This window comes from Vigna unguiculata, chromosome 11, assembly GCF_037176805.1.
Source record: "Vigna unguiculata cultivar grain cowpea cultivar isolate G323 ecotype 2 chromosome 11, ASM3717680v1, whole genome shotgun sequence".
In the NCBI taxonomy this organism is placed as follows: domain Eukaryota; kingdom Viridiplantae; phylum Streptophyta; class Magnoliopsida; order Fabales; family Fabaceae; genus Vigna; species Vigna unguiculata.
Genome location: NC_140802.1, coordinates 5,725,933 through 5,750,204, shown reverse-complemented (window position 1 = coordinate 5,750,204; position 24,272 = coordinate 5,725,933). Strand labels below are relative to the sequence as shown.

The following is a 24,272-nucleotide window of genomic DNA, read 5'->3' as shown; positions in this document are numbered from 1 at the left end:
TCATGAATAATAAATTGTTGAATATATTTATTTTATTGATTTTAATCTTTTTTATGAAATGTACAATTTTATCTTATTTGTTGGGGATTAAAGTGTAAATTTAAATTTTACACTAAAAAAAATAAAAAAAGTTAAATATAATGTAAAAATGAAGATCTATAAATTTATAATTAAATACTGTATATAAAATACGAAAGATAACTTTTTTACATGTATCGAACACATACATCATCTTTGAGAAGAAAAATATTATAAATTTGAAATATGAATTTAAATTTGATACTCTTTGGGATGATCTCTAATAAATCTTAGTATGAGAAATTAGGCTTTTTAATAAAAGGAAAATGAAATAAAATTAAATGATGCAAATAAATTAAAAAGAAAACTACGAAGCTGTATCACGTGAGTGGCACGTGGGGATTTGCAAGCTCAACAGAAGTGAGCCCAACTTCCGTAAAAGCCACAGTCCCCAATATCCATTTCCCAACTTCGACAATAAGAAATTCTTTTGGGCTTCTCTCACACGCCAACAACAACAACAACTACACCATCTCAAAATCAAACAAAGGCAGAAGAGAGAAGAGAGGAAGAAAATAGAGAAAAGAAAAACCTTCGTGCCCGCCAAACGCAATTTCCCAAAAGGAAAAACCCTTTCGCGCTCTCTCCTCCCAAATGACACAACCATCAGCGCCTCCGCCTCCTCCTCCGCCGCTGGCGCCACCGCCACCGACAACTCCGCCGCCACCTCAGCAGACCGAGAGCGTCCGCGTCCGCTGCGCCGGCTGCCGAATGATCCTCACAGTCGCGCCTGGCCTCACGGAGTTCGCCTGCCCTACCTGCCGAATGCCGCAGATGCTTCCGCCGGAGCTCATGCCTAGGGAGCGCGCCGCCGCACCAAATGCGCTTACACCGGTGCCTCCGACGTCCGCTCCGCCGTCGCAGCCTCCGCACGCGCCTGCACACGGCATTGATCCCACTAAGATCCAGCTTCCCTGCGCTTCTTGTAAAGCCATCCTCAACGTTCCTCACGGCCTCGCGCGCTTCGCTTGCCCTCAGTGCAACGTTGACCTAGCCGTCGATGTCTCCAAGGTGAAACAGTTCTTCCCCGCCGCTCCTCCGCCGGAAGAAGTTAACGAGGTTTGCCTCCTTTCTGTTGCTTCTTTTCTGGTTATCGACGATTTCGGTGATTGAGAAGTGGCGAACGGGAATGGTGCCATTGGTTTACTGTGTAGTGTGATTCTTACGGTAGGGTTTGTGTGTAGTTTAGTTCGTTCTGGTTGATATTCAGGATATGGTATATAAAGTGTGATACTATACAGAGTGTGATTGTGGATACTATAATGCTTCCAATGAGGATGAAGAAACAAGGAAGTAGAAGATTAAGTGTGCTTGATGGTTGACAAATGCTTTTGTTTGTCTTCATTGATGCCGAGGAGCATGTTTGGAAAGCTTTAGTCGGTCAACACACATTTCATCAGGCCAAACGTAAAAGCAAAATTTTGTTTCTTACTTGTATAAGTTGGTATCCGTTGAGACAAACAAATACACCAGAAGACATGCAATATAAAATGTGATTGTGATTGTGGTTGATGTTATAATGTCAGTGGGTAGGGTGATTTTAGTTTACATTTGGATTTTTATGTGTACTTCATTTTTCGATGATTTATATTGGGACACACAATATCAAATGTGATTGTGAAGGTGGTTGATGTTATAATGCTTGTGTGTAGTGTAATTTTAGGTTACATTTGGATTTCTATGTGTACTTTAGTTTGCCTTTATTATTGGGCACACACAATATAGAAAGTCTGTTGTTTATAATGATACTTTGTAGTGTTATTTTAGGTTAGTGTGATTTCAATGCACACTTCAGTTTGTCCTGGTTGCTATAGGGGACCTACAATATGAACTAGGATTGTGATTGCAGTTGATATTATAATGTTCTAATGAGGATGAAGAAATAAGATAGCAGAATATGAGTACGATGAATGGTTGCTAATGTGAAGATGTTAGTAAGGAACAATGACGATGATTAAGCGGAAGCCTTGATTTGTTTTTGCATGATAATGGGATTCTGTGTATACTTTATTTCATCTTGATTGATATGGAGGATATTTGATAGGGTGTGAATTTTAGGGTGGTTGATATTAATATGCTGCCAATAGGGAAGAATGAGGATTCTGAAAAGGAGTATGTGATTCTATGTGTACTTCAGTTTGTCTTGATTAATATGGAGGATGTACAGTAAGTTTTTCTATGGCTGAAAACTTGACATGGTAAGTGTTGCTTATTGGATTATTATATAATGGTAGTAGAATGTGCTTGGTAGTTAGTCAAGTGGGTGTAGCATTTCATGGTTGATGTGGAGGACATACAGTGAGGAGTGATGGTAGTTGATATGGTGGTTTAGCTACAAGGATGAAGATGAGCAGGCATTATGAAAAGGAAGTGGAATGTGCTTTATTGTTGGTTGATGAGGTAAAGTTGTAGCAAGAATGAATTCACATTTCAAAAAGGAAGAAGAATGTCATTTATAGTTGATAAGGTGAAGATGTTAGGACGAATTAAGAAACTGGATGTACAATATGCTTTATGGTTGATAAAGTAAAGATGATAATAATAAGAAGGATGGGTTATTCTATTTCTTGAGAGGGGGGGGGGGGGGGGGGGAGTGGTTTGTTAATTAGGGAAGTGGGAATTACTGCTGCTGGGAATGGATTTACTTGTTAAGGTACTACTTATGAGGTTCTATGCTGTTGGATTTATTGCCTCTCTGCTTCATCTCATGCACATAATCTTGTCATTATTTTATGGTGAAGGTGTTTAGTGTTAGTGCCTTGGTGAGTGAGGAACTGAACTTATATTTGTGGATGTTTCATGTATTGTAAACGTGGAATGGAATGATGGATTATTATGTGAGCATTCAACCATCCATTTTTTTAAATAAATTTAGAAACAAGAATTTAACCATCTAATTAGGTGCTTATCACCATCCTTCCCTTTTATGTAAATCCCTCCATTCAGACCTTTGTTGAGTTGGTGGAAAGTGGGCATGTGGAAAATTTGGAGTGAAATAACTTTATTCTTTTTTGGTGTAACGGAAATAGGGGCTGGAAAATAAAATGCACTGACTTTTTACCATTTCTTTGAAAACAATTTCACTCTATCCTCTTTGTTTTTTGCCTTCCCAAATTTCACCTGTTCAAGTAAGCTGACCCTAAGTATCTTGTACAATGTGAAGAATGCATTGAGATCTTATGTTCAGTCATCTCATGTGAGATTTGAGATGGAAGGAGGGACCAAATTGAATGGTGAAAGAAACAAGTAAATTTGAGCATAGCCTGCCAGTCATTTGCAAGTATGATATAGAAACATTCAATGGAGTCAGGAAGTGATTGAGTTTCAGCAATATAACTAACTAATTTATTGAAATAAAAAAATTACGGGTAGAGATCTGCTACCCTGCTCCACAAAGCATAAGCTCCTAATGATTTCCTTAGAGAATAATTAAGCGTGACCCCTGACAGACTCTTGCATCTCTTTTACATACTACTCCTTAACAGCTTTCCAGATAAGCCTTGCTGCTATCAATTTCCTAGATAATCCTATCCTAAAAACGAAACAGTAAAAGATACCAGCTTTAATGGATAACACATTCCTATCTTTCAATTTAATATTAAATACAAAACAGTAATATTTAATATTAAATACAAAAACAGTAATAAGTATTAATTTCCTTAATCGAAAGCAGATTCCTATCTGTTATTTCTTGTTCCTCCTGTTGTAGACACTCCAAACCTTGTGCGTGCTATTTTTCATTACAAGCTGGGATCTACCAATGAGAAATATGAGGCTAGGATCAGGAAGACAAGCTTGTCCAACAAAATCTTGGGAAGAAGTTTATTGCTAAAATTATTCTGCTCATGATTTATTTATATAGGTTATGCCTACCTAGGGGCTTGATTGCTCTTTTGAGTCAATTTTATTTCTGTTTTTTTTTGTTACCTCTATTTTTAATGTGTACTTAGGACTTTAGAGGGTTCCTGATTCTTTTGCATGTATGTATACTGCATATGTGTATTTATTTCATATTTAGGATCTTTTGTGTTTTTGTTTTTGAAAAGGAAAATCAATTTGTGATCATGCATTATTCCCCCCGGAAAAAAAAATGGACTGTCCCCTACCTCTGTTGATATTTGTTTATTTCTCCAGTTGTCCTTGTGACATTTCCTTTTATTAATTTAAATTTTGTCTCTTTTTACTTTTTATGAAAGTTCGTTGTTTCAAAATATGTTATTTGTACATTTTATTGTCTTTATATCAATATTTTTTTTTTAATATCATGTATTCAATTAAATCAGGTTGCTGTTGAAGTGGAGCGAGATGAGGACGAAGGTGGCATGGTTGGAGAAACATTTACAGACTATGTGAGTTACTATAATTGTCTCCTTTTGAAAGCATTGTTTGCTAGAACTTTGTTTTTGCGGATTATTATTTCAGTTGTTATTTCATGTTATGCTAGCACATTTTAGTAGTATTAAGATGCCTCCTTGTGCAGCGACCACCAAAAGTATCTATTGGACCTCCACACCCAGATCCTGTTGTGGAGACATCTTCCTTGTCTGCAGTGCAGCCGCCTGAGCCAACTTATGATCCAAAAATTAGAGATGATTTGGAGAGTTCAAAGACTTTATCTTGCTTGCAAATTGAGACATTGGTCTATGCTTGTCAGGTTTCTTCTATGATATAATTGACTATATATGGTTATGTTTTGCTTTGCCTTTCCTGTGTATGATGTTGGTTTTTATGACAGAGACACCTTCAACATCTCCCAAATGGTGCTAGGGCAGGATTCTTTGTTGGAGATGGAGCGGGTGTTGGTAAAGGTCGAACAATTGCAGGGCTAATTTGGGAGAACTGGCATCATGGAAGGAGGAAAGCTTTGTAAGTTTGGGTCATGGCATCCACATGAAATTATGGTTGTGTTATTGAAAACTAAGATGCTCTCGAAGTTTTGTTGTTTTGATGCTTTTTGTCACATTTCCAATGATCTTACACAGGTGGATTTCTGTTGGTTCAGACTTGAAGTTTGATGCTAGAAGAGACTTGGATGATGTGGGTGCAACATGTGTTGAAGGTATTTTCCTAGAAAACTTTATACAGACAAGGTTGTATTTATTACTTATGTTTTGATTAGCCGGTTTGCTTGTTATGTTAAATACATAATGTTTGCAAAAGTAATTCTCATTATGGATATTTTAATACATATTTTTAAACTTTTGTTTTCAGTTCTGGGATATGTGAGGTGTGGGTATTTCTTGGGGTAGTAGTTTTGCCCAATATCTCACAGAATTGAGATTTTGGATATGTGTAGGTTGGTGGTTCATGGCCAGTGATTTTCAATTAGGTTAACACTGTTATTATACAGTGATTCCTTTAATTTTGGTCCTGTTAAATGGAATTTTGCTTATCCTCCTCTATTTTGGGAGTCAAATTTGTTATTAACCTCCTCTTGTGCACACTCTTACCTTTATTTTTCTTTTTATCCAAAAAATGAAAGTTTTCTGCTGTTTTGTTATCATCCTGGGGTAAATTTTCTTTTGTAGTCCATTTCAGGTGTTTGTGTAACTGTGTTAAAGTCTTTAGTTTTAAAATTAATTGTTATTGTTGTATCTATATCACAGAATTGTTACAAATTTAAATATCTTCCTTTTGTTTTCCCTCTATCCAGTGCATGCTTTGAACAAACTGCCTTATTCTAAGCTTGATTCAAAGTCTGTTGGGATCAGGGAGGGAGTTGTTTTCTCGACGTACAATAGTCTCATAGCCTCTTCTGAGAAAGGTCGTACTCGTCTCCAGCAGCTTGTACAGTGGTGTGGACCAGGGTTTGACGGTCTTATAATTTTTGACGAGGTATGGAAATATTTTCCAGTGTCAACTAGCATCCAATGATTGTTTAATTTGATAGTTGTTAATTGTTATTTCAAGTGTTTCTTGGATTTAATTTTATTCCTCCACCATTTTGTTACTAAGGTTTAAATGGTCTATTGTAGTGTCATAAAGCAAAAAATTTGGTCCCTGAAGCTGGCAGTCAACCAACCCGAACTGGAGAGGCGGTGCTTGATATCCAGGTTGTTCTTCATTTCAATCTTTTGAAGTAGTGGCCAAGAGTTTCTATATTGTTTGTCTTGTTTTCATTTGTGAACTTATGTTGAGTGCAGATATAATCTTTTTTATTGTTTTTAAATATATATTCCTTGTTCTTTGTTATTTTCATATGTAGTGTTTTTGGGAATATTTTTAATACAGTGAATATAAATGCGAAGTGTATAAGATAAGTGATATCTAAGCAGAAAGAAAGATAACAATGGTCTTGTTTAATATGCTTAGTAGATGCAACTTGTAGCATAAGTACAGCGATAGAATGAAGATTCTAAAATTTATTTATTTTAAATAAAATAGTTTAAAGCTAGTGGTGGAAAAGAAACATATTCATGTGAAATAAACTTACATGGAATTGGGTGAAGGGCCTTTTTAATTGGATTTTCATACCATTATGCTACAAATTATAATATGGATGACCCTTGCTATAAATCGCAAATCTCATAGCCATGCATGCGAGTTTGCTACAACTTGTAATACGTATCATTCTTACCACAAATGGCAATTCCAATAGCCATTTAGGTTATACAGGTCTAAAGCAATGTTTTAGAGATTTGGAAAATTTTTTCCTCTTTCATCCCTCAGCATAAAAGAAACTTCCCAATAAATAATATGGTGTCATTTTTGTTCTCGCCTAACTCATGGAAGTCTGTCATGATTTAATTGAAAATTCAATTTTTAATGGTCTATTGGTGTGAGTTGATAGAAGTAAACAGCCATTATACATGATATGCTCAAATCCTTGTCATGTTTCTCTGATGTGTTGCTAACAACTCAACCATTAAAGTAAGGTTCCAAATCCAAATTGTCTTGCTTGTGGCTGAATGCAATAGGGATATGAACAATTGGATGAGATGTTGATAGGTTCATACAACCATTCATAATGAATTCTCAAAGTTGTGAAGCTTGTGTTGTGCTGTATTTGAAACTTGTCAGAGAGAAGTGGTGCAGTGCCACTACTGCAAGCAGAGCAAATATGGAAGGAGGCATTGAATTGATACAAAATAACACCTTAAGGCCTACTATCCAAAATGCAGTTTCATGGGGTCATTTTTTTTTTCTTTCTAGATGGCAAATATGACTTTTTTTTTTACTATATATATTTTTTTAATTTTAAATGGGTTGAAACAATTATTTGAAATTGGTTATGCAAACACTTCAGTTCTGGCTTTTGGATAAGTGTGAAGGTTTAAGTGAACAGTTGTTTTTCTGGTCCGGGTGCTTATATAACAGTATATAATGAAATTTATGAGTAGTGACACAATTCTAGAGAATCTGATCCTAATTTATGAACTTAGTCTACTCCTGGGTACCTTATGTTGCGGAAAGTCCAATCATTCTGTGTATCTGATTGTACCATCTATGAAGCTTGACAAATGTCCTTGTAATAGTGATTCTGATTTGTTGGAGATTCCATATTGACTGGATATATGACCAAATTATAATATATTAGTGGGTTCAAACCTTTCTATGTTATTCAATTTTATGAGGTTGAATTATGTTTAAAGTGCTTTTTCTAAGAGGGTATGTCTGCTTATGCCATCTACCCCCTCTCACGTTGATCTCTCCTACCTTATCTGCATTAATGTATGTTAAAGTGAAATTATTACTTTGCAATATTTATTTAGCATTGAAATAGTGGACACAGGATGTGGTATCTGAGTTATTGCTGTTTAATTTCACAGGACCGACTGCCTGAAGCTCGTGTTGTTTATTGCTCAGCAACTGGAGCTTCTGAACCTCGCAACCTGGGTTATATGGTTCGGCTTGGTCTTTGGGGAGATGGGACGTCCTTCTTAGATTTTCGTGAATTTTTAGGTAGTTTCTTATCTATTATTTTCGTATATTTTTAAATACAATTTAACTGGTAATCTTCATTTTTTTCTTCTTTCGAACATGCTTTTCTATTTCTTTTGCTCAAATAATGTTTTCGATAAATCCACTCATGGTCCGTTTTTTCCCTTTCAAATACTTGCTGCTGCCCATTTTGGAGGTATATTATGTTTGTCTAATTGATGATGTCTTTATTCTGATATACATTCTTCTATTTGTTTGATGACCATTTTTTTTTCGCCAATATTGTTACTCTACAATAGTTTATGAATAATATTTCATGATTGGTAAGCATTTATGATAGATAACTAATATTTTATGATTGTTTTGATTTAATCTTCCTGCAACTACATAGTATAGGAAGTTAAAAGAATTTGTTATATCTCTGCTTTCTACTCGTGTTTCTTGTCCTTGATGTCCCCATCTCCTAAGTCTGTGAATTTAACAATTTGAAGTTATACATCCAGGTGCTTTGGACAGAGGGGGTGTTGGAGCTCTTGAATTAGTTGCCATGGACATGAAAGCAAGGTTATAATAATTTCATGACCAACATACCTTATTGAAAATATATGCTTATGAGAGATAAATTGTTTTTCTTCATTTCTCTTGTTGTAGGGGTATGTATTTATGTCGGACGCTTAGCTATGAAGGTGCAGAGTTTGAAGTAATTGAAGCACCTTTAGAAGAGAAAATGATGGTACAGAAAATTTATTTGCCATTATTTATGGAATTTGTAATTTCTTTACTGAAGAAACAATGAAAATTATCTGGTAAAATACTGACTGGCATCTGAAAATAATAATCAGTAGAGCATAAGAGAAAAGAAAGGGAATTCCATCAATCAGTTTCAGAAGGTTGTTTGTTAGTTATGTCACATTGTTTAAAATAATTACCCGTTTCTTTTTTCTGACAATTGGTCTGGGTTTCATTTGGTTTGTGCTTGTTAAAGTCAAACATATTTATTTGTATCAATCAATGCTGACGTTATACAGTCGGGTATGCACTTGTCTTTTCAGATATGATTTTTATTTAAGCATGCCAAATCAGGAATGTACTTTATCTTTCTCTTTGGTGCGTTGCAATTCCTTTTTCTTATCTTAAGTATGATAATAAGAAGGAATTGAAGTTGTAAGAAACTAGAAATGTCTCCTGGCTGTAGATTGTTCAACTTTCTTTTCATATAATTATAACGTGTACAGTTATCAATATTATCTCTGGACGCATTTATTTATCCCTTGAATTCCATATTTTTGTCTTATGATCTTATTTTGCATAATAACCTCAGGAAATATATAAAAAGGCAGCAGAATTTTGGGCTGAATTACGAGTAGAATTGCTGTCAGCCAGTGCCTTCCTAAATGATAAACCTAATTCTAGTCAACTATGGCGCTTATACTGGGCAAGCCATCAGGTATTGAAGTTGATGTGGTAGATTCAATCTGTATTTGGATTCTTGTGTTCACTAATATTCATTTACCCTTTTGTCTGTTCGTTTTCCCTGTAATGCTGTAGCGTTTCTTTAGGCACCTATGTATGTCTGCTAAAGTCCCTGCTGCTCTTAGACTAGCGAAGGAAGCATTAGCTCAAGAAAAATGTGTAGTCATTGGTCTTCAGAGCACTGGAGAAGCTAGGACAGAGGAAGCTGTGACAAAATATGTGTGTATTTGAATACTCTGTTCATTGCATTTCAGTTTCTAACATGGTTTATATTTGGATAGGGTTCTGAACTTGATGACTTTGTTTCTGGACCTCGAGAATTGCTGCTTAAATTTGTGGAAGAAAATTACCCTTTACCAGAAAAACCTGAACTTCTCCCAGGTTTTAGACTTGTTTTTCTAGATGATTCTCATTTATTTATATATTGTGAATTTAATCGTTCTTCTGTAATAGGAGAAGATGGGGTAAAAGAACTCCAAAGGAAGAGGCACTCTGCAACTCCTGGTGTTTCAGTAAAAGGCAGGGTCAGAAAAGTAGCCAAGTGGCAACCTCCTAGTGATGCTGAAAGTGATGAAGAATCTGAAAGTGAGTCTCTTAGAAACAAATTCTGATGAAATACACTTGTCCTTGTTTCTCTTGTGCCTCCGTAAGTGAAAATAAGGGGTCCCTTTTGAAATTAGTATTATTATTGAAAGCAGAGAACACTTTCTTAAACCATAAGGCCCTTGGACTTTGCAATTTGCTCAACCAACGCAAAGGAAACTTGTAGAATATATATGAGAAACTGAATAATTGCGAGAATGGTTTTAATCATATACCAGTCCCAATTTTCCAATTACTCCTTGAAACTTTGATTGCATTAAACACTAGTTCTGTGACAAATTGTTTGCAGACAACATAGTAGTAAGGATCATACAATTCACGATACAAATAGACGATATGATCCTCCACCTCCGGGATACGAATTGCTCCATAAATCATTTTTGTTGCCGTATCATGTTCGTATTGTATGATTTGATTTTTGAATCAAATGATTCGCTCCGAACCGTAGCTTGAATTGTAGCATCCACGGGCAGAGATATACTCACCGTGGCACCTCTCATGGGGACTACTCTTGTTGCAGCAACTCTCATGACTACGCCTCTTGCTGCCTTGTGGTGCAATCCCTCCCAGCGATGAGGGAGAAGAAGCTGACAAACCTCACGATAGCGACACCTCTCTCGGTGGTTACTTGTGGCGGCAACTCTCAGGGCGTCACTGCCGGTGGCAAGACCTAGCCTTTTGTGCATTCATGAGTAAAGACAAATAACTCTAGGGTTTTTAGTGGGTTTTATTTTAGCCCATTTACCCTCTAAAATTACTACTGCACCCAAACGAAAAAAAGGTGGCTATGGAAACCGTCACTGCACCCAAAAAATAATCTTTTTTGGGTCAAATATTTATCAACCTATATATATATAATTTTTTTTTTCATTTAACAAAGTTGTTGGGTCATACAACCTAACCCAATCCAACCATTATAATATTACGTTAATTTGTTACTATATAACCACTCTTTTTTAATGTAATAGTTATTGTTACTTACATTTTTACATGATTGATGTCTTATATGTTACGTTTTTTAAATGTTTATGAATCTTACATCCATGATACGAAACATAGGCTCTCCGATACGCGATTCAACTACCATGGCAGACAGTACTTGAATGTTTGCATGATAGATGATGATAAGAGTTTTTTCTGCCTCGAAGTGCACTGACCACTGTATCATGTAACCATATTTTATTTTGTTTTTCTCTTGTTCGACATTGAATCAGTGTCATTGACACATGATTATTTTATTTATTTGTTATGTTTTTATTCATTTGATTCACTTCATTGGCTATGGTGTGTTAAAGTTACCATTGTGATTAATACAATTTTTTTATTCTCATGATATCCGTTTTTAAAAATCAAATGTTAGACATTTAATGATTTCTGAAGACATTTTAAATTTGCTTGGTTGCTTGTATGCATTTTTATAATGATTCCTCTGGTTTGGTGCAGCTGACTCTGGTGTTGAGTCTACTGACTCTGATGATGAGTTTCAAATATGTGAAATTTGTACTACTGAGGAGGTGATTTTCTTGCTTTTAAGTGGTTTGATTTGTTTCAATACTGGAGATTCAGTAATCACTTGATTTGCCTGCAGGAAAGGAAAAAATTGCTACAATGTTCTTGCTGCGGTAAACTAGTCCATTCCACATGCTTGATGCCACCAATTGGTGATGTAGTTCCTGAAGAGTGGTCATGCCATTTGTGTAAGGAAAAAACAGATGAATATCTCCTAGCAAGACAGGCCTACATAGCTGAACTTCAAAAGAGGTAGAATTCTTGGGGTCATGTTTGTATGGTGAAAAATTATCATTTCAAGTCAAATAACTGATTAGTAAAGAAACTGGTTCTATGAGATACAATATCTTCTGTTAACCAAAATTATGTGGTAGAAAAATGAATATAAGAAATCAGGGAAGTGTTAATTGATGAACGTGTTCTTACATTATTTCAGGTATGATGCAGCCTTGGAACGCAAGACAAAAATATCAGAGATAATTCGGTCTTTGGATCTTCCAAATAATCCTTTGGATGATATTGTTGATCAGGTAGTGATCATTACTCGACTTACATTCTTGCTTTGAAGGACACTTTTCAATATGTGAACAACAGAACATAACTGTTTAAATCATTGTAGTAAGTATCGTATGATTCATGATACGAATCGTACGATATGATACAAGTCAACTCCTCTGCGATACGAATCGTGTGAAGGTTCATAGGTTCTAGTTTTTCCTCAGTGGCCTTGTTAGAATGTCATCTTTTCTATCCTTTTCCTTAATGTTTTTCTTCTTTTGAATCAGCTGACTCTTTCCTGGCTACTATTATTGTCATCTAATATGCAGCTAGGAGGACCTGACAAAGTTGCAGAAATGACAGGAAGGAGAGGCATGCTTGTGAGGGCTGCTACGGGCAAGGGTGTAACTTATCAGGCTCGTAATACGTGAGTTGTTGTTTGCCTACCTAATTATCATGCAACACTACATTATAGATTACTAATTTCTGTGTATACCTCTTTAGAAAAGATGTGACCATGGAAATGGTTAATATGCATGAAAAGCAGCTCTTTATGGATGGTAAAAAGTTGGTTGCTATTATCTCTGAGGCAGGATCTGCTGGTGTTTCATTGCAGGCTGATAGACGAGCTGCAAATCAGGTGTGTAAATTTCTTTGATAGAAACCATTATGCTTGGAAATTTATAGTATACTGAACTTTGAATATGTATTCTGTGCATAAGTTGCTGTCATTCGTTTCTCATTCTGTTCTCTCTAACCTTTTCCCAACAGAAAAGAAGGGTTCATTTAACCCTGGAACTTCCATGGAGTGCTGACCGTGCAATTCAACAGTTTGGAAGAACGCATCGATCAAATCAAGCTTCCGCACCAGAATACAGGTCATTGAGCACTACTGATTAACATCTGCATTCTATTTGTTTGATTGCTTTCATATTGGTTCAAGAAGGAAATCTTATTGGAACTGTTGAGTTCATCCTTTGGAACCACATAACATCCCAAATATAATGAAATAGGATGAATTAAAATGGCATTTTATAAGTTACATATTATCTTGAATAAACTCACTATTTCTTTATTTTCCAACTGTATGGACAAGATGTTTATTCTGTTCTTTCTTCAACAATTTATGATCTCCAGTAGTCAGACTCATTAATTGTTTCCACTCTATGTATTCAAATATGCTAGAGATATTTAACGTAGAACTGAGGCTTGAGGAAAATGACCTTGTTTGAGTCTTTTTTTGGAGAAGAGAAAAGAAAGATTAGGAAATGCAGTTTGGAAGTGGATATATATTATTAGAAGTGATGCTATAGCTTATTTTGGGGAGGATCTGGCTTCCATATTTGTGTATACCAGGACTGTGTAAACTATCATGTGCAATTTACTTCTCTGAACATCAATGTAATTGCCTAGCCAAACTACATTATTGTGCCAATATCTTTCCTCAAATGGAAGTGTTTCATGGATATAAACTTGCTGCCTTTCTTCTGAGCAAACAATTGTATAGTTGGTTTGAATTAGTTGACTATTATCATGACACCTGATAACATTTAAAAAGTTAGGATTGAGACACTTAGACCTGATCAGATCTTAAAATAGTTGCAGTCCTAAGTTTCGTTGATGCTCTCTCCAGTTGTCACACCACACCAGTTTAACCTAATCTCTATTACCATAAATTTTGTACAGGATACTCTTCACAAATCTTGGTGGAGAACGAAGATTTGCATCAATTGTTGCCAAAAGATTAGAATCTCTTGGTGCTTTGACTCAGGGTGACCGCAGGCATGTTCAATTTATCAGTTTTCTTTTTAAAATGAGCTGCATGGATGAACATTTTGGCTGTTATTCCTGACATTTTTTGTTTGCAGGGCTGGACCTTCATTAAGTGCTTATAATTATGATAGTGCCTATGGAAAAAGGGCTCTGATGATTATGTACAAAGGAATAATGGAGCAGGTTTCATATTTTTTATTGAAAATAGGGAATATATACATAGAAATGTGTAAAAGAAAAAGAATGGTCAAATACATCACTGACGAATTTTTTTCAGGATTCTCTGCCTGTGGTACCTCCGGGATGTTCATCTGACAAACCAGATACAGTTCATGATTTTATTGTGCAAGCAAAAGCTGCTCTTGTATCTGTTGGAATAGTAAGGGACACAGTCCTTGGTAATTCATTCATTGCTCTATTCTAGAAGTTAGTTTGGGTGGTTTGGTAATAATTAAATTTGTTTGTCTGTAAAAGTTTTGTAACATTACCACAGTTAAATACATGCTTTCTATATTTGTAGGTAATGGTAAAGATCTTGGAAGATTATCTGGTCGCATTATTGATTCGGATATGCATGAAGTTGGGCGGTTCCTCAACAGGATTTTGGGACTACCTCCTGATATTCAGAATGGGTCTGTTTTTTGTGAATTAAATTGCTTGATGCTTATAAGTTTTGGTATTAGATTGAATATAACAAATAATACTGTAACAGGTTATTTGAGTTATTTGTTAGTATCTTGGATCTTCTTGTTCGGAATGCTCGCATTGAAGGTAACCTTGATTCCGGCATTGTTGACTTGAAAGCTAATGTAATTGAATTACAAGGGACTCCAAAGGTTAGTTTCTGCTTGACCTCTTTTTACAATTGTCTATATTAACTTTATTATAAAGCTAATATTGATGGGAAACTTTTTCACTTCCGTTCAGACCGTTCATGTTGATCAATTGACTGGGGCCTCAACAGTTTTGTTTACATTCATCTTAGATCGTGGGATCACATGGGAGGTACATGTTCTTTTCTACATGACCTGAATAATGGTGTTTTTTATGCTTTTTCTGACTTCTAATTTAATATTTACGTGTTAGTTGGCAAATACAATGCTGAATGAAAAGCAGAGGGATGGGCTTGGTTCAGCCAATGATGGCTTCTACGAGTCCAAGAGGGAGTGGTTGGGAAGACGCCATTTCATTTTAGCATTTGAAAGGTATATTTTAGTTTTTGTTATCTAGGATTCTAAATTTAATTTTAGTTTTTATTTAATTTGATGTTCCAATATTTGTTAAGGTTGCACAGTATTTTACTTCTGGGATTGTTTCATGTTCACATTCATGGAAACTTAAAGAGGCAGATTTAGCCGGCCTTAACATTTTTCCAGTCTTTTAAAATTTCTTTCCATGGTTATCAAACTCGTGATTCAACTCATAGAATCGTCCAGATTTGCATTCACACACTCAGTTTCCGAGTTGACTCGGAAGCAAACTTGTTTTTGGAGTAGGCTCGATAGACTCATTTGAACTCAGCCAAAGTTGTGATCAAGCAACCAAGTTGGCGAGTCCAAAGTGGATTGGGCCAACGGACCAGCTTGACTGCCATGAAGTGGGCCAGGTTAGATTTTTTATCCCACCAACCTAAAGTAGCTCGGCTCGCCTAGCCTTCCAACCCGCTAGGCTACAAGTGGCACAGGGCGGGTCAGCCCGCCTGCTTGTGAATAATTAAAATGAGATTGTATTTTCTCCTCTTTCACCTTCAACTCTCTCTCCTCTCTCACCCACAGGTATCTCAGTGCTACGAATATTCCTATCAATGAAGTATCCAAATTCTTTCTTGTCTTTTGGCATAGCTTCACATGCATTCTTTATTTTCGCTCGTTTGCTTGTTTCTTCCATTTTAACTGTGTGTGGAGGTACAAAAAACAATGGCGAGAAAAGGAGGAAAGGGGATTGTTGTAGGAAAACCACGACGACCAACAAGGAGAAAAGACAGAGACAAGAAGACGCCTATTTCTCGCTCATCTCGTGCAGGGATCTAGTTTTTTTTTCTCCTTTTCCTTTTTCTCTATGTTATTTAAAGTCTTCTACTTTCTCTATTTTCAACTTTGAAACCTTCGTTACTCTATTTCTTCCCTTTGTTTACTTTTGTTTTGCCTTAAAGAACGCATGGTAGGGTTGATATAAAATTGGAAGATTGAAAACTGGGCCAAACGAAACTGCAGAAAAAAAAATTGAAAATTGGTGGGCCAGCCCGCCCAGTTGCGGCATGGGTTTAACTTTTCAACCCATTTTCTCCATGTGGGCTGGCCCGGTCCAACTTGAATTTGGGAGGCCAATAATGGGACAGGCCAAAACGAACCAGGCTGACCTGTTTTTCTACCCCTCCCATAGATTATCATTTCCTTGTTAAATACACTAAACTCAACTTGATTTGTTCTTCTCCTCCATTGTTGCTTGCAATTAAGGTTCCATGTTTGTTGTCGCATGTTATTGGTTGTCTGTGCTCTCCATGCTATCACTCTCGTTGCATGTCACTCAATTGTTGCTCCAATGTTGTTCCATTTTGGTCGTTTGTTGCGCCCTCATTTTCTTCTCAGCTTGTTTGCCTCATTGTCTCTGCATGGTGGTGTGCCATTGTCTGTGCTGGTAGTATGCTCTATCTTCTTAGCCTTCCTATGGTGCGTTGGTGTCACGCTGGTAAGGGGTAGGGTTTCGTTAGAGATGAAGTTTTAAGGGGTCTCCTTGTGTTTCTATGTTGGCCTTTTGGGCCTCAAGTACAACTTGTTTTATATAAAACATAATATATCATATCATTAATTAAAATTATTATAAAAGAATAATAATATTAGAAAAATATAAAAAATATTTACAAATATATAATCTGGTAAACTAACAGTAATAATAATATTTCAATAAGAAAATGTAAAAAGTTATTTATAGCATATAACAATAAATTATTATGTTATTTATAGATATTTTAATATTTTTTTATCTAAAGTAAATTTGAGTTTACGATCTGAGTTTACAAAGTTTTCACGAGTTTACACAAACAATCAAGTTTGACAATCTTGTTTCTTTCATTGTTTCCCTATCTGAACTAGGAGCTTCTTTAATGCAACATGATATTCAAGATAGTTTTTACTTGCCCTTTGATATGCGTTGACATGTATATTAGCAGTAGTTTCTCCAACAATGAGTTGTTGGTTGTGTTATGAGTTGACTGGTCACCTTACTCTGATGATTTGAGACCATGCTGTAGTGGTTGATGGCAATATTGTCAAAATTTAGAGACTTTTACCTATACACCGCACACATACATGTAGGGAGAGAGAGAGATCAACATAAAAAGATTAACCTTCAAATAACAACAATTTTTAATAACTTAATTTAAATGAATAAAAAATGTTTAACTTAGGCATCAAACCTAAACTCAAACCTCAAGCTAACTTTATCCTAATATAAAATGTATTTTTTTAGACCACATAAAACTGTCGCCCAGCTAAAAAGGAAGAGGTGTGTAATGGGAAAATCTAAATGTTAAGATGTTATAAGAATATATCCAAGATCACCTATCATATTATCCACACACGAAGGTCTCTTGTGGGAAAAGACCTAGGTCCCGTGTTGGTCAGAAACACATCTTGGAAAGAGTATATAAGCGGGGGAAGATCTTCACAGTACAAGTCTTGTGGCAAAAGGCCCAAGTCTCGTGTTGGTCAGAAACACATCTTGGAAAGAGTATATAAGTGGGGGAAGATCTTCACAGTACAAGCTATTTTCTAGGCCTAAATGTTATGTGCGTGTGTGGCAAGACTGGCAGGAAATAGTTGCACATTAACATCCATCCATCCATCCTGCAACAAAGATTGATGACGAATGTAGGTGTGGGTTGAGGTTTTGGGAAATTGATAATGTACTGGGGGTGTGAAATAGAGAACAACACACTATCTCTAATTGAGAGCAATAGAAAATAAAGGCTTGGATCTGCATGAGAGATTAAGCGCATAGATCAACATTGGGATGAGAAATGAGGTTAGGTTTGCTAAAAAGCACTTGGGTGCTTGGATCCTGGTCTAATGAAGATCTTTGATTCCACCACCATTTTCATAGTCTCCCTCGAAAATTGCATCATGTTCCAAAAAAATGAGATCGAAATCCATATGAAAACTGTGTTTAGAAGTCCCACATCACTTATTCCAAGTTTTGGAGTGTGGCTTATACAACTGTTGGGCAACATCAATTCATTTCAATTGATTTTAAGATGAAATCTGACAAGGTATCAGAAACTATAGCTTGTTAGCAATTGCTTTAATTCTTGGAGTGCAACTCGTATATCTATTGGGTTACTTAACTGAATGCAAATTGGGTTTAAAATGAAATTTGACATTGAACCAAAACCTGCAACTCATCTTGGTGATTGTCATTCTAGTAGGCTCGCCTTGTTTGATAGATATATGCGGAGGCAGTGTTTGTTAGGATCTCCCACATCACCTACCTTAATTCTTGGAATGCAACATAAATATATATTTGTCTAAGTTTTTAAGATGAAATCTGGCAAGTTGTAGAATCAGATGATCCTATGAATTAGTTTCTCGCTTTGACAATGGTTAAACATTATTAGTGTGTGGAGTTATTCATGGTCACAACAAAACCTTGGTGTTTTTCAATGTTTGAGAGAAACATTCTTAACCCTCAGTGATTTAGCCAAATGATTACAAGATTAGATGTCTCAATTTTTGGTATTTCCCAAATATTGGCATCACCTTCAATACTGTTCTTACAGTGAATGTTTGCGTTAATTGACTATAAACACTTTTACACGGAATGTCTACATTGGATAGTCAATGCAGAGAACTGGTCAAATAACCTATTGAGCTCATTATAGAATCTATAGGGGAAAGATAAACTCTGGAGAAAAATCAACATCATTCATGGTAATACGAAAATAGTTTCTCTGATAAAGTTCTCTTTTACTATTTATTTTAGTAGCTTGGTTGTGGCTTAAAATCTTTTTTCATTAAAAAAGAAAAGACAGCAGGAACTTATTAATAGAAAAAATATATTCATACAGCAAGACATAAAAAAGTATTAATGTTTTTGTGGTCGTTGTTCTTAATGATCTGATTTTGTCAGTATTTCCTTTCATTTTGTTCCAGTTCTGCTTCGGGTATGTATAAAATAGTTCGACCTCCTGTTGGAGAATCAAACAGGTATGTGTTTCCCAGTAATCAGACCTTGTTGATTTGTTCAGTTTAGTTGTATTTTAACCCCTATTTCTCAAATATATAGGGAGATGCCTCTGTCTGAATTAAAAAGTAAATATAGAAAAATTTCGTCTTTAGAGAAGGCTCAGTCTGGTTGGGAAGAGGAATATGAAGTTTCATCCAAACAGGTATACTTCTTTAAGTTACTTTTCGTTACTTTTCCCTGTTGGGAAAAAATGGATGTGATTGGAATCTTGAGGCTTGACAAAAAATAGTCGAGGACAGCTTGTGACTGTTTAAGCAGATGCCAGTTTTATTTGAACAAAAATAAACAACGTTTTATTGATTTGTTACGAACAATGATGGTATGAATTTATAAGATATCGTTCCTCTTTAACTGTCTATTTCTTTACTCATAAGTTTAGAAGTAAAGTCACAAAAGAAAAAGACAAGGGGACATAATAAACATCCATAAACAAATGCTCCAAGAACTTTGTGCTTTGTACTGCCCTCTTTAGATCAACTTGTCATGTATTCTGAACTGGCGTTGCACTCAATAGGTTAAATGTATCATGTATAACCTTCTAAAACATTTAGTTGGAAGAGCAAAAAATGTATACTATTGTTGACTCGTTGTCTCATGCAAATTCTTATATTTACTGGCAGTGTATGCACGGTCCCAATTGTAAGATTGGCAACTTTTGTACAGTTGGTAGAAGACTACAGGAAGTGAATGTCTTGGGTGGCCTCATCCTTCCTGTGTGGGGAGCCGTAGAAAAGGCCCTTTCAAAACAGGTACTTCTGCAGCATAGAAGTTGCCAAGCACTAAACATTTTATTGAAAAAAGCCTATTAATTAAACTGGTGATTGGAGTTGAATTTTATAATGATGGGGTTTGTAGTGTAAAATATCTAGCAGATTTTGTTGGATTATGATATCAGTTGATATGATTTATTATAGTATTATTCACAGAAATCCTGTCGAGTGTACATTAACCTTCGAGGTTCGTTAGAATTTATTTCTTCCACTAAATGTTTTTCTGTGGGACTTTACTGTCGCATTGTGGATATAAGATATATTTTGATTGATAGTACTTTCATAAATTGCTTAAAATATATTTCTATTTCAAGAAAACTAAACTGCAGAGCAAAATCTGTACAGGCCCGTCTAAGCCATAGGAGGTTACGCGTTGTACGCATTGAAACTACTGTGGACACCCAACGTATTGTTGGGCTTCTTGTTCCTAATGCAGCAGTGGAAACTGTGCTTCAAGGTTCTCTCTCTAAAACACATCCACATTTCCGAATATGCACTCATGATTTACTTACATAGAAGGTAGAAAATGTATATAATTGTTTGTAAATGTACTTGGTAAGTGATTTTTTAGACTTCGGTACAATTTTGGACTGAGTTTAAGATTGAAGATTTTTCATGATGGATACCGTTTATTTTTTTTCTTGGACTCATTCATATAGTTTGAAAAAAAGTTAACCTCCTTTCTATGCCCATTGCATGTTATAGTGATCAAGGGTGAACCGAGGGCACTTACCTGTTTTACGTTGGTTTTGGATTTACTTGCTAAACAATATGAAAATATTAGTATCCCAACGTGTATTTCATGTAGATGGTATAGTTTTGTTGAGAGATCTTTGGAATCAACTATTTTTCATGATCAAGTACAATGAACAGAAGTTAGCAAAGATGTGCTGAAAATGAATTGGTGAAAATGAGAGATCATTCTATGACAAGGCATACAATTTAGGTATCTTGGATTTAACGTGAAAAGTCATACATCGAGACCTAAATCATGGGATCTAAGTTTAGGTGAAATTGACTGATTTAGATGTTATTTCAACAAAAGTCATTCGGTTTGCAGGCTCTGTGGTACTGATCCTTGAGAAGTATAAATTAGTGTAGCAAAGATTAAATAATAGATGAATTTTCTCTCTATTTTGATCTTGCATTCCCTTATCGATTTGATGAAGAATCTAACCTAATATTTTCTGAACATTTACAGATTTAGCATGGGTTCAAGAAATTGATGATTGACAGACATGTGACAGTAGGATGTGCTCGACTTTTTTTTTGCGAAGTTTGAATTTCGGTACCACCTTTTGGCAGTTGCTTGCGCTACCACTGATATTTGGTTTCTTCAAATGTCGACAAGCAATTATTTTTTTTGGAAAAGGCTCTACATTGACGCAGAATTTTTTTGAGGGGAAGGACTCAATCTCTTCGGCCCGCAACACAATTGTGCAGTCTCATTTTTAGTATTATTTTGTCACCCATTTAGGGATGTAATTCGATTTTGTATATTTGTAAAGATGATTTACTGAAAAAGCGAAACAGTAGATAGCTAGGTTGTATCACATATAGTCCAGTCAATCTGAACTAGTTTGTATCAGATATCCCGAATGATTACTGAAATCATAGTTGAAGTAAATATTCCTTTTGAGCAACATTGATTGTCCCAAACATACCAATACACAAGCATGCCATACCAATCACAAATTATTCTATTTTTCTGCACTAGATGAGAACTTATCAGCACACGAAAGAACCATCAACATGGTGATCACTGCAGTAAAGTCCTGGTCGTTGTGTGAATCCTCCTCTCTTCAGCTTCTCTCTTGCCTTCAAAACGAGTTCCTGATTTGTTACTGCACCGCGTCTCTCCTCAATTATAGCCTGTATTGCATTGCTGAAAGCTCCATAAGCATCGGCAGCATTACCAGCAGGACTTGCATCTGCAGAGGTCTGATCAGTCTGACAACCGCTCAACAGAATTCCACCGTCCGGAAGACGAGGCTTTGTTGATCCTGCATACGCTTCATATTTACTGTCCACCTTTGTTTCCATGGCAGGTTTTGCATATCCATTATCATCAGCATCAAGCTTTTGCTTGAGAAACTCTTGGGCAAGGCTACCCACCAACCCCAAGATTCCACCGTGTTTCTCACTTCCACCATCCCCGTGTTGGAGTTTGTTCAATATAACCTTCATGAACTTCTTTACTTTAGGGCTAGCATCTTCCCCGAAAATATCGTAAAGTGAAAGTCTCAATTTCCCAACATCGATATCACTTTTTCCAGTTTTCTGCTTCAGTATCTCTATGACAGTAGAAAGTGGCAATGACCTATTCTTCACATGGCCATACTGCTCATGTGGAAGTTCAATGTCCCTATCATCAGCTTCATCATCATGCTTGTGTCTATGATGTCGCAATGCTGAAGGAATATGAATTCCACGAGACTCAATGGCATCCTCCGCAGTACGACGTAGAAAACTGGACAAACCAAAGCCAGAACCAGAATGTTGCCCATCTCTCTTCGTACTATTTCCTATCTGCTCCTTAGCTCCGTCAATTAGGCCACCACTGTGACAGGAATCTGATACTATTGTGAGCTTACAATCTCTAGGGACCCCCTCAACAAATTCCCTGAAATCATCATCTGTTTAATGCACACAAAAACTTTATTACTTACCGGAAAACTGTTACAGTGAACACAAATACTTAATATATCTAGTTATTCATTTTTAATTGAAACCGACCAACACAGTCTAAATTTTGACTCGTTTCTGAAAAACTCCAAGCCCGTTACAAAGTGATAATATCATCATCATTCTGCACTATTTTCTACAATAATTGTTCCCTAAATGTTAAGTGTATTTCACGCGTATTCTTTCCTGATCTCTTCATCTCATAAAAAACAGGGATATCAAAATTAAAATTTGAATGGATCCATTTAATCAAACAAAAAGACCGTAATAATGTCTAAGTTGCAAAGCATGCTTTAAAAGATAAATTAATAGTTTTTTTTGTTGCAGTGATTGTTTCTTTATGAATACGCAAACAATCTCTTTTAGGGAAGTAGAAATGATGAAACTAAACAAAAATATGAAAATCTGTGAAAAATAACATAGAAATAAAAAATGTTTGATTAAAAACAAAGGAAAAATAACAAGATGAATAAAGAAAATAAAGTAAAAATAATAGAAGAACAATTTCACTCATTTTTTCAAACGAAAGTTAGAGAGATCAAACAAAATGGAAACAGATAAGAGAATGAAAAACTATCTTGCAGCAGAGTTAACTGGTTTGGAAAATAAGTTTCAAAATTTAATAGATTATATATAGAGAAAGATTTATATATTTTTGTACGGGATGAGAATGTTTTAGAAAACGTTTGAAAAGCAAAAAGTCAAAACATGCAAAAACGGAAACGGTAACCAACCGGTGATGAGGTTCATATCAGAAGGAACAATGCATTCATCATATCCAGTGTCATCATCCTCTCCCGTTTCCGCAGGAAGGCGCGTTCCGTGTCCGCTGTAGTGCACGAACAACACGTCTCCCGCCTTCGCTGATCGGATCAGTGAAGTCAACGCCGATCGGATGTTCTTCCCCGTCGGCTCCCTGTACGATTTGTCAGTGTCGATCAAGACGGTGATGTCATATTCGGAGAAGCCGTAACGCTCGACGAGGCACCGGTGCATCCGCCACACGTCGTTTATGCAGCCTCTCAGCTCCGCCTTGGTGCCCGGGTAGTTGATTCCTATCAACACTGCCCTTTTCGCCATTGCAACTTTCTCTCACTCTTTCACCCGAAATTGAAACCAGGTGTGTCAATCTCTCTGTCTCTTTCTCTTACTTTATTTTACCTCACAATTGACGAAACAAAGAAGAGTGTTAGTTTTTCTTTTTCTTTTTCTAACAAAAGACAACTTTTCACAAATTTCTTTCTTTTCTTCTTCTAAGCCACCTTTTAAATCTTCTATTCCGTGTTATTTTATTTTTTTTTATCAAAACTATTTTGTTTATTTTTTTAGTCAATAAATAATAAATAATAAATAATCAATTAATATATTAATATGATATTATTATGAGAGCTCGTACATGCATTTAGTTTAAATTTACAGTGAGAAAACCGTTCACACATTTAATGTACTTTAATTTTCTAAACTTGCATTCAATTTGCAAAGATGAGTTACTGAAGATATAATGAAACTTTTATAACATTAATTTATACAATAATTATTTACTCAATTCATTAAATAATGTACAATTAAGAAATAAAAATGAGTCAATTTTGTTTAATCTACAAATTAATTAGGCCGAATGTAAAAAAATTACATTAAGTATTTATAATATATATAAATTTTATATAATTTGTTGCTACCTTAAAGGATTTTAGTGGTAATAGTGAAGTTGCAAATTGTGAATATAAAGTTAATAATAAGTCAATACTTAACAATAAGTAA

General features: G+C 35.6%; 2 protein-coding genes across 4 annotated transcripts; one reads left to right on the top strand and one right to left on the bottom strand.

Annotated features, from left to right (window-relative positions):
* The first annotated feature begins 486 nt into the window (after window positions 1–486).
* EMB1135 (RING/FYVE/PHD zinc finger superfamily protein) lies at window positions 487–21,469 on the top strand. 3 transcript variants are annotated; one of them, XM_028056098.2, is made up of 32 exons: window positions 491–1,137; window positions 4,362–4,427; window positions 4,559–4,732; window positions 4,814–4,944; window positions 5,061–5,137; window positions 5,732–5,913; window positions 6,054–6,131; window positions 7,848–7,980; window positions 8,463–8,523; window positions 8,611–8,692; window positions 9,281–9,406; window positions 9,508–9,651; window positions 9,714–9,813; window positions 9,886–10,017; window positions 11,479–11,549; window positions 11,624–11,796; window positions 11,981–12,074; window positions 12,372–12,469; window positions 12,547–12,682; window positions 12,814–12,920; window positions 13,729–13,824; window positions 13,911–13,998; window positions 14,093–14,213; window positions 14,336–14,447; window positions 14,528–14,651; window positions 14,743–14,820; window positions 14,902–15,020; window positions 18,963–19,016; window positions 19,096–19,198; window positions 19,677–19,805; window positions 20,172–20,283; window positions 21,028–21,469. In XM_028056098.2, the coding sequence occupies exons 1-32, from the start codon at window positions 673–675 to the stop codon at window positions 21,057–21,059; spliced, it is 3,798 nt and encodes a 1,265-aa protein (XP_027911899.1). In that variant the 5' UTR covers window positions 491–672; the 3' UTR covers window positions 21,060–21,469. The 3 variants fall into 3 exon arrangements, 2 of the variants coding, with proteins under 2 accessions (XP_027911899.1, XP_027911901.1); XM_028056100.2 differs by having other exon boundaries at window positions 963–1,137; window positions 4,559–4,727; XR_003601103.2 differs by lacking the exons at window positions 19,096–19,198; window positions 19,677–19,805; window positions 20,172–20,283; window positions 21,028–21,469 and having other exon boundaries at window positions 487–1,137; window positions 14,093–14,194; window positions 18,963–19,017.
* On the bottom strand, window positions 21,372–23,734 carry LOC114170591 (metacaspase-5-like). The gene is made up of 2 exons (XM_028056101.2): window positions 23,246–23,734; window positions 21,372–22,462 (listed from the first exon to the last, which is right to left on the bottom strand). Exons 1-2 carry the CDS (start codon window positions 23,589–23,591, stop codon window positions 21,555–21,557), a joined length of 1,254 nt encoding a protein of 417 aa, XP_027911902.2. The 5' UTR covers window positions 23,592–23,734; the 3' UTR covers window positions 21,372–21,554.
* Between the last annotated feature and the right edge of the window lie 538 nt (window positions 23,735–24,272).

Excerpts from the sequence above, each read along its gene's own strand:
- EMB1135 (XM_028056098.2), top strand. The coding sequence starts at position 673 with ATGACACAACCATCAGCGCCTCCGCCTCCTCCTCCGCCGCTGGCGCCA. Across the intron at positions 12,470-12,546 it reads ACTTATCAGGCTCGTAATAC|AAAAGATGTGACCATGGAAA; the intron begins GTGAGTTGTTGT and ends ATACCTCTTTAG. Across the intron at positions 14,448-14,527 it reads CCTCCTGATATTCAGAATGG|GTTATTTGAGTTATTTGTTA; the intron begins GTCTGTTTTTTG and ends ATACTGTAACAG.
- LOC114170591 (XM_028056101.2), bottom strand. The coding sequence starts at position 23,591 with ATGGCGAAAAGGGCAGTGTTGATAGGAATCAACTACCCGGGCACCAAG. Across the intron at positions 22,463-23,245 it reads TGATATGAACCTCATCACCG|ATGATGATTTCAGGGAATTT; the intron begins GTTGGTTACCGT and ends TGCATTAAACAG.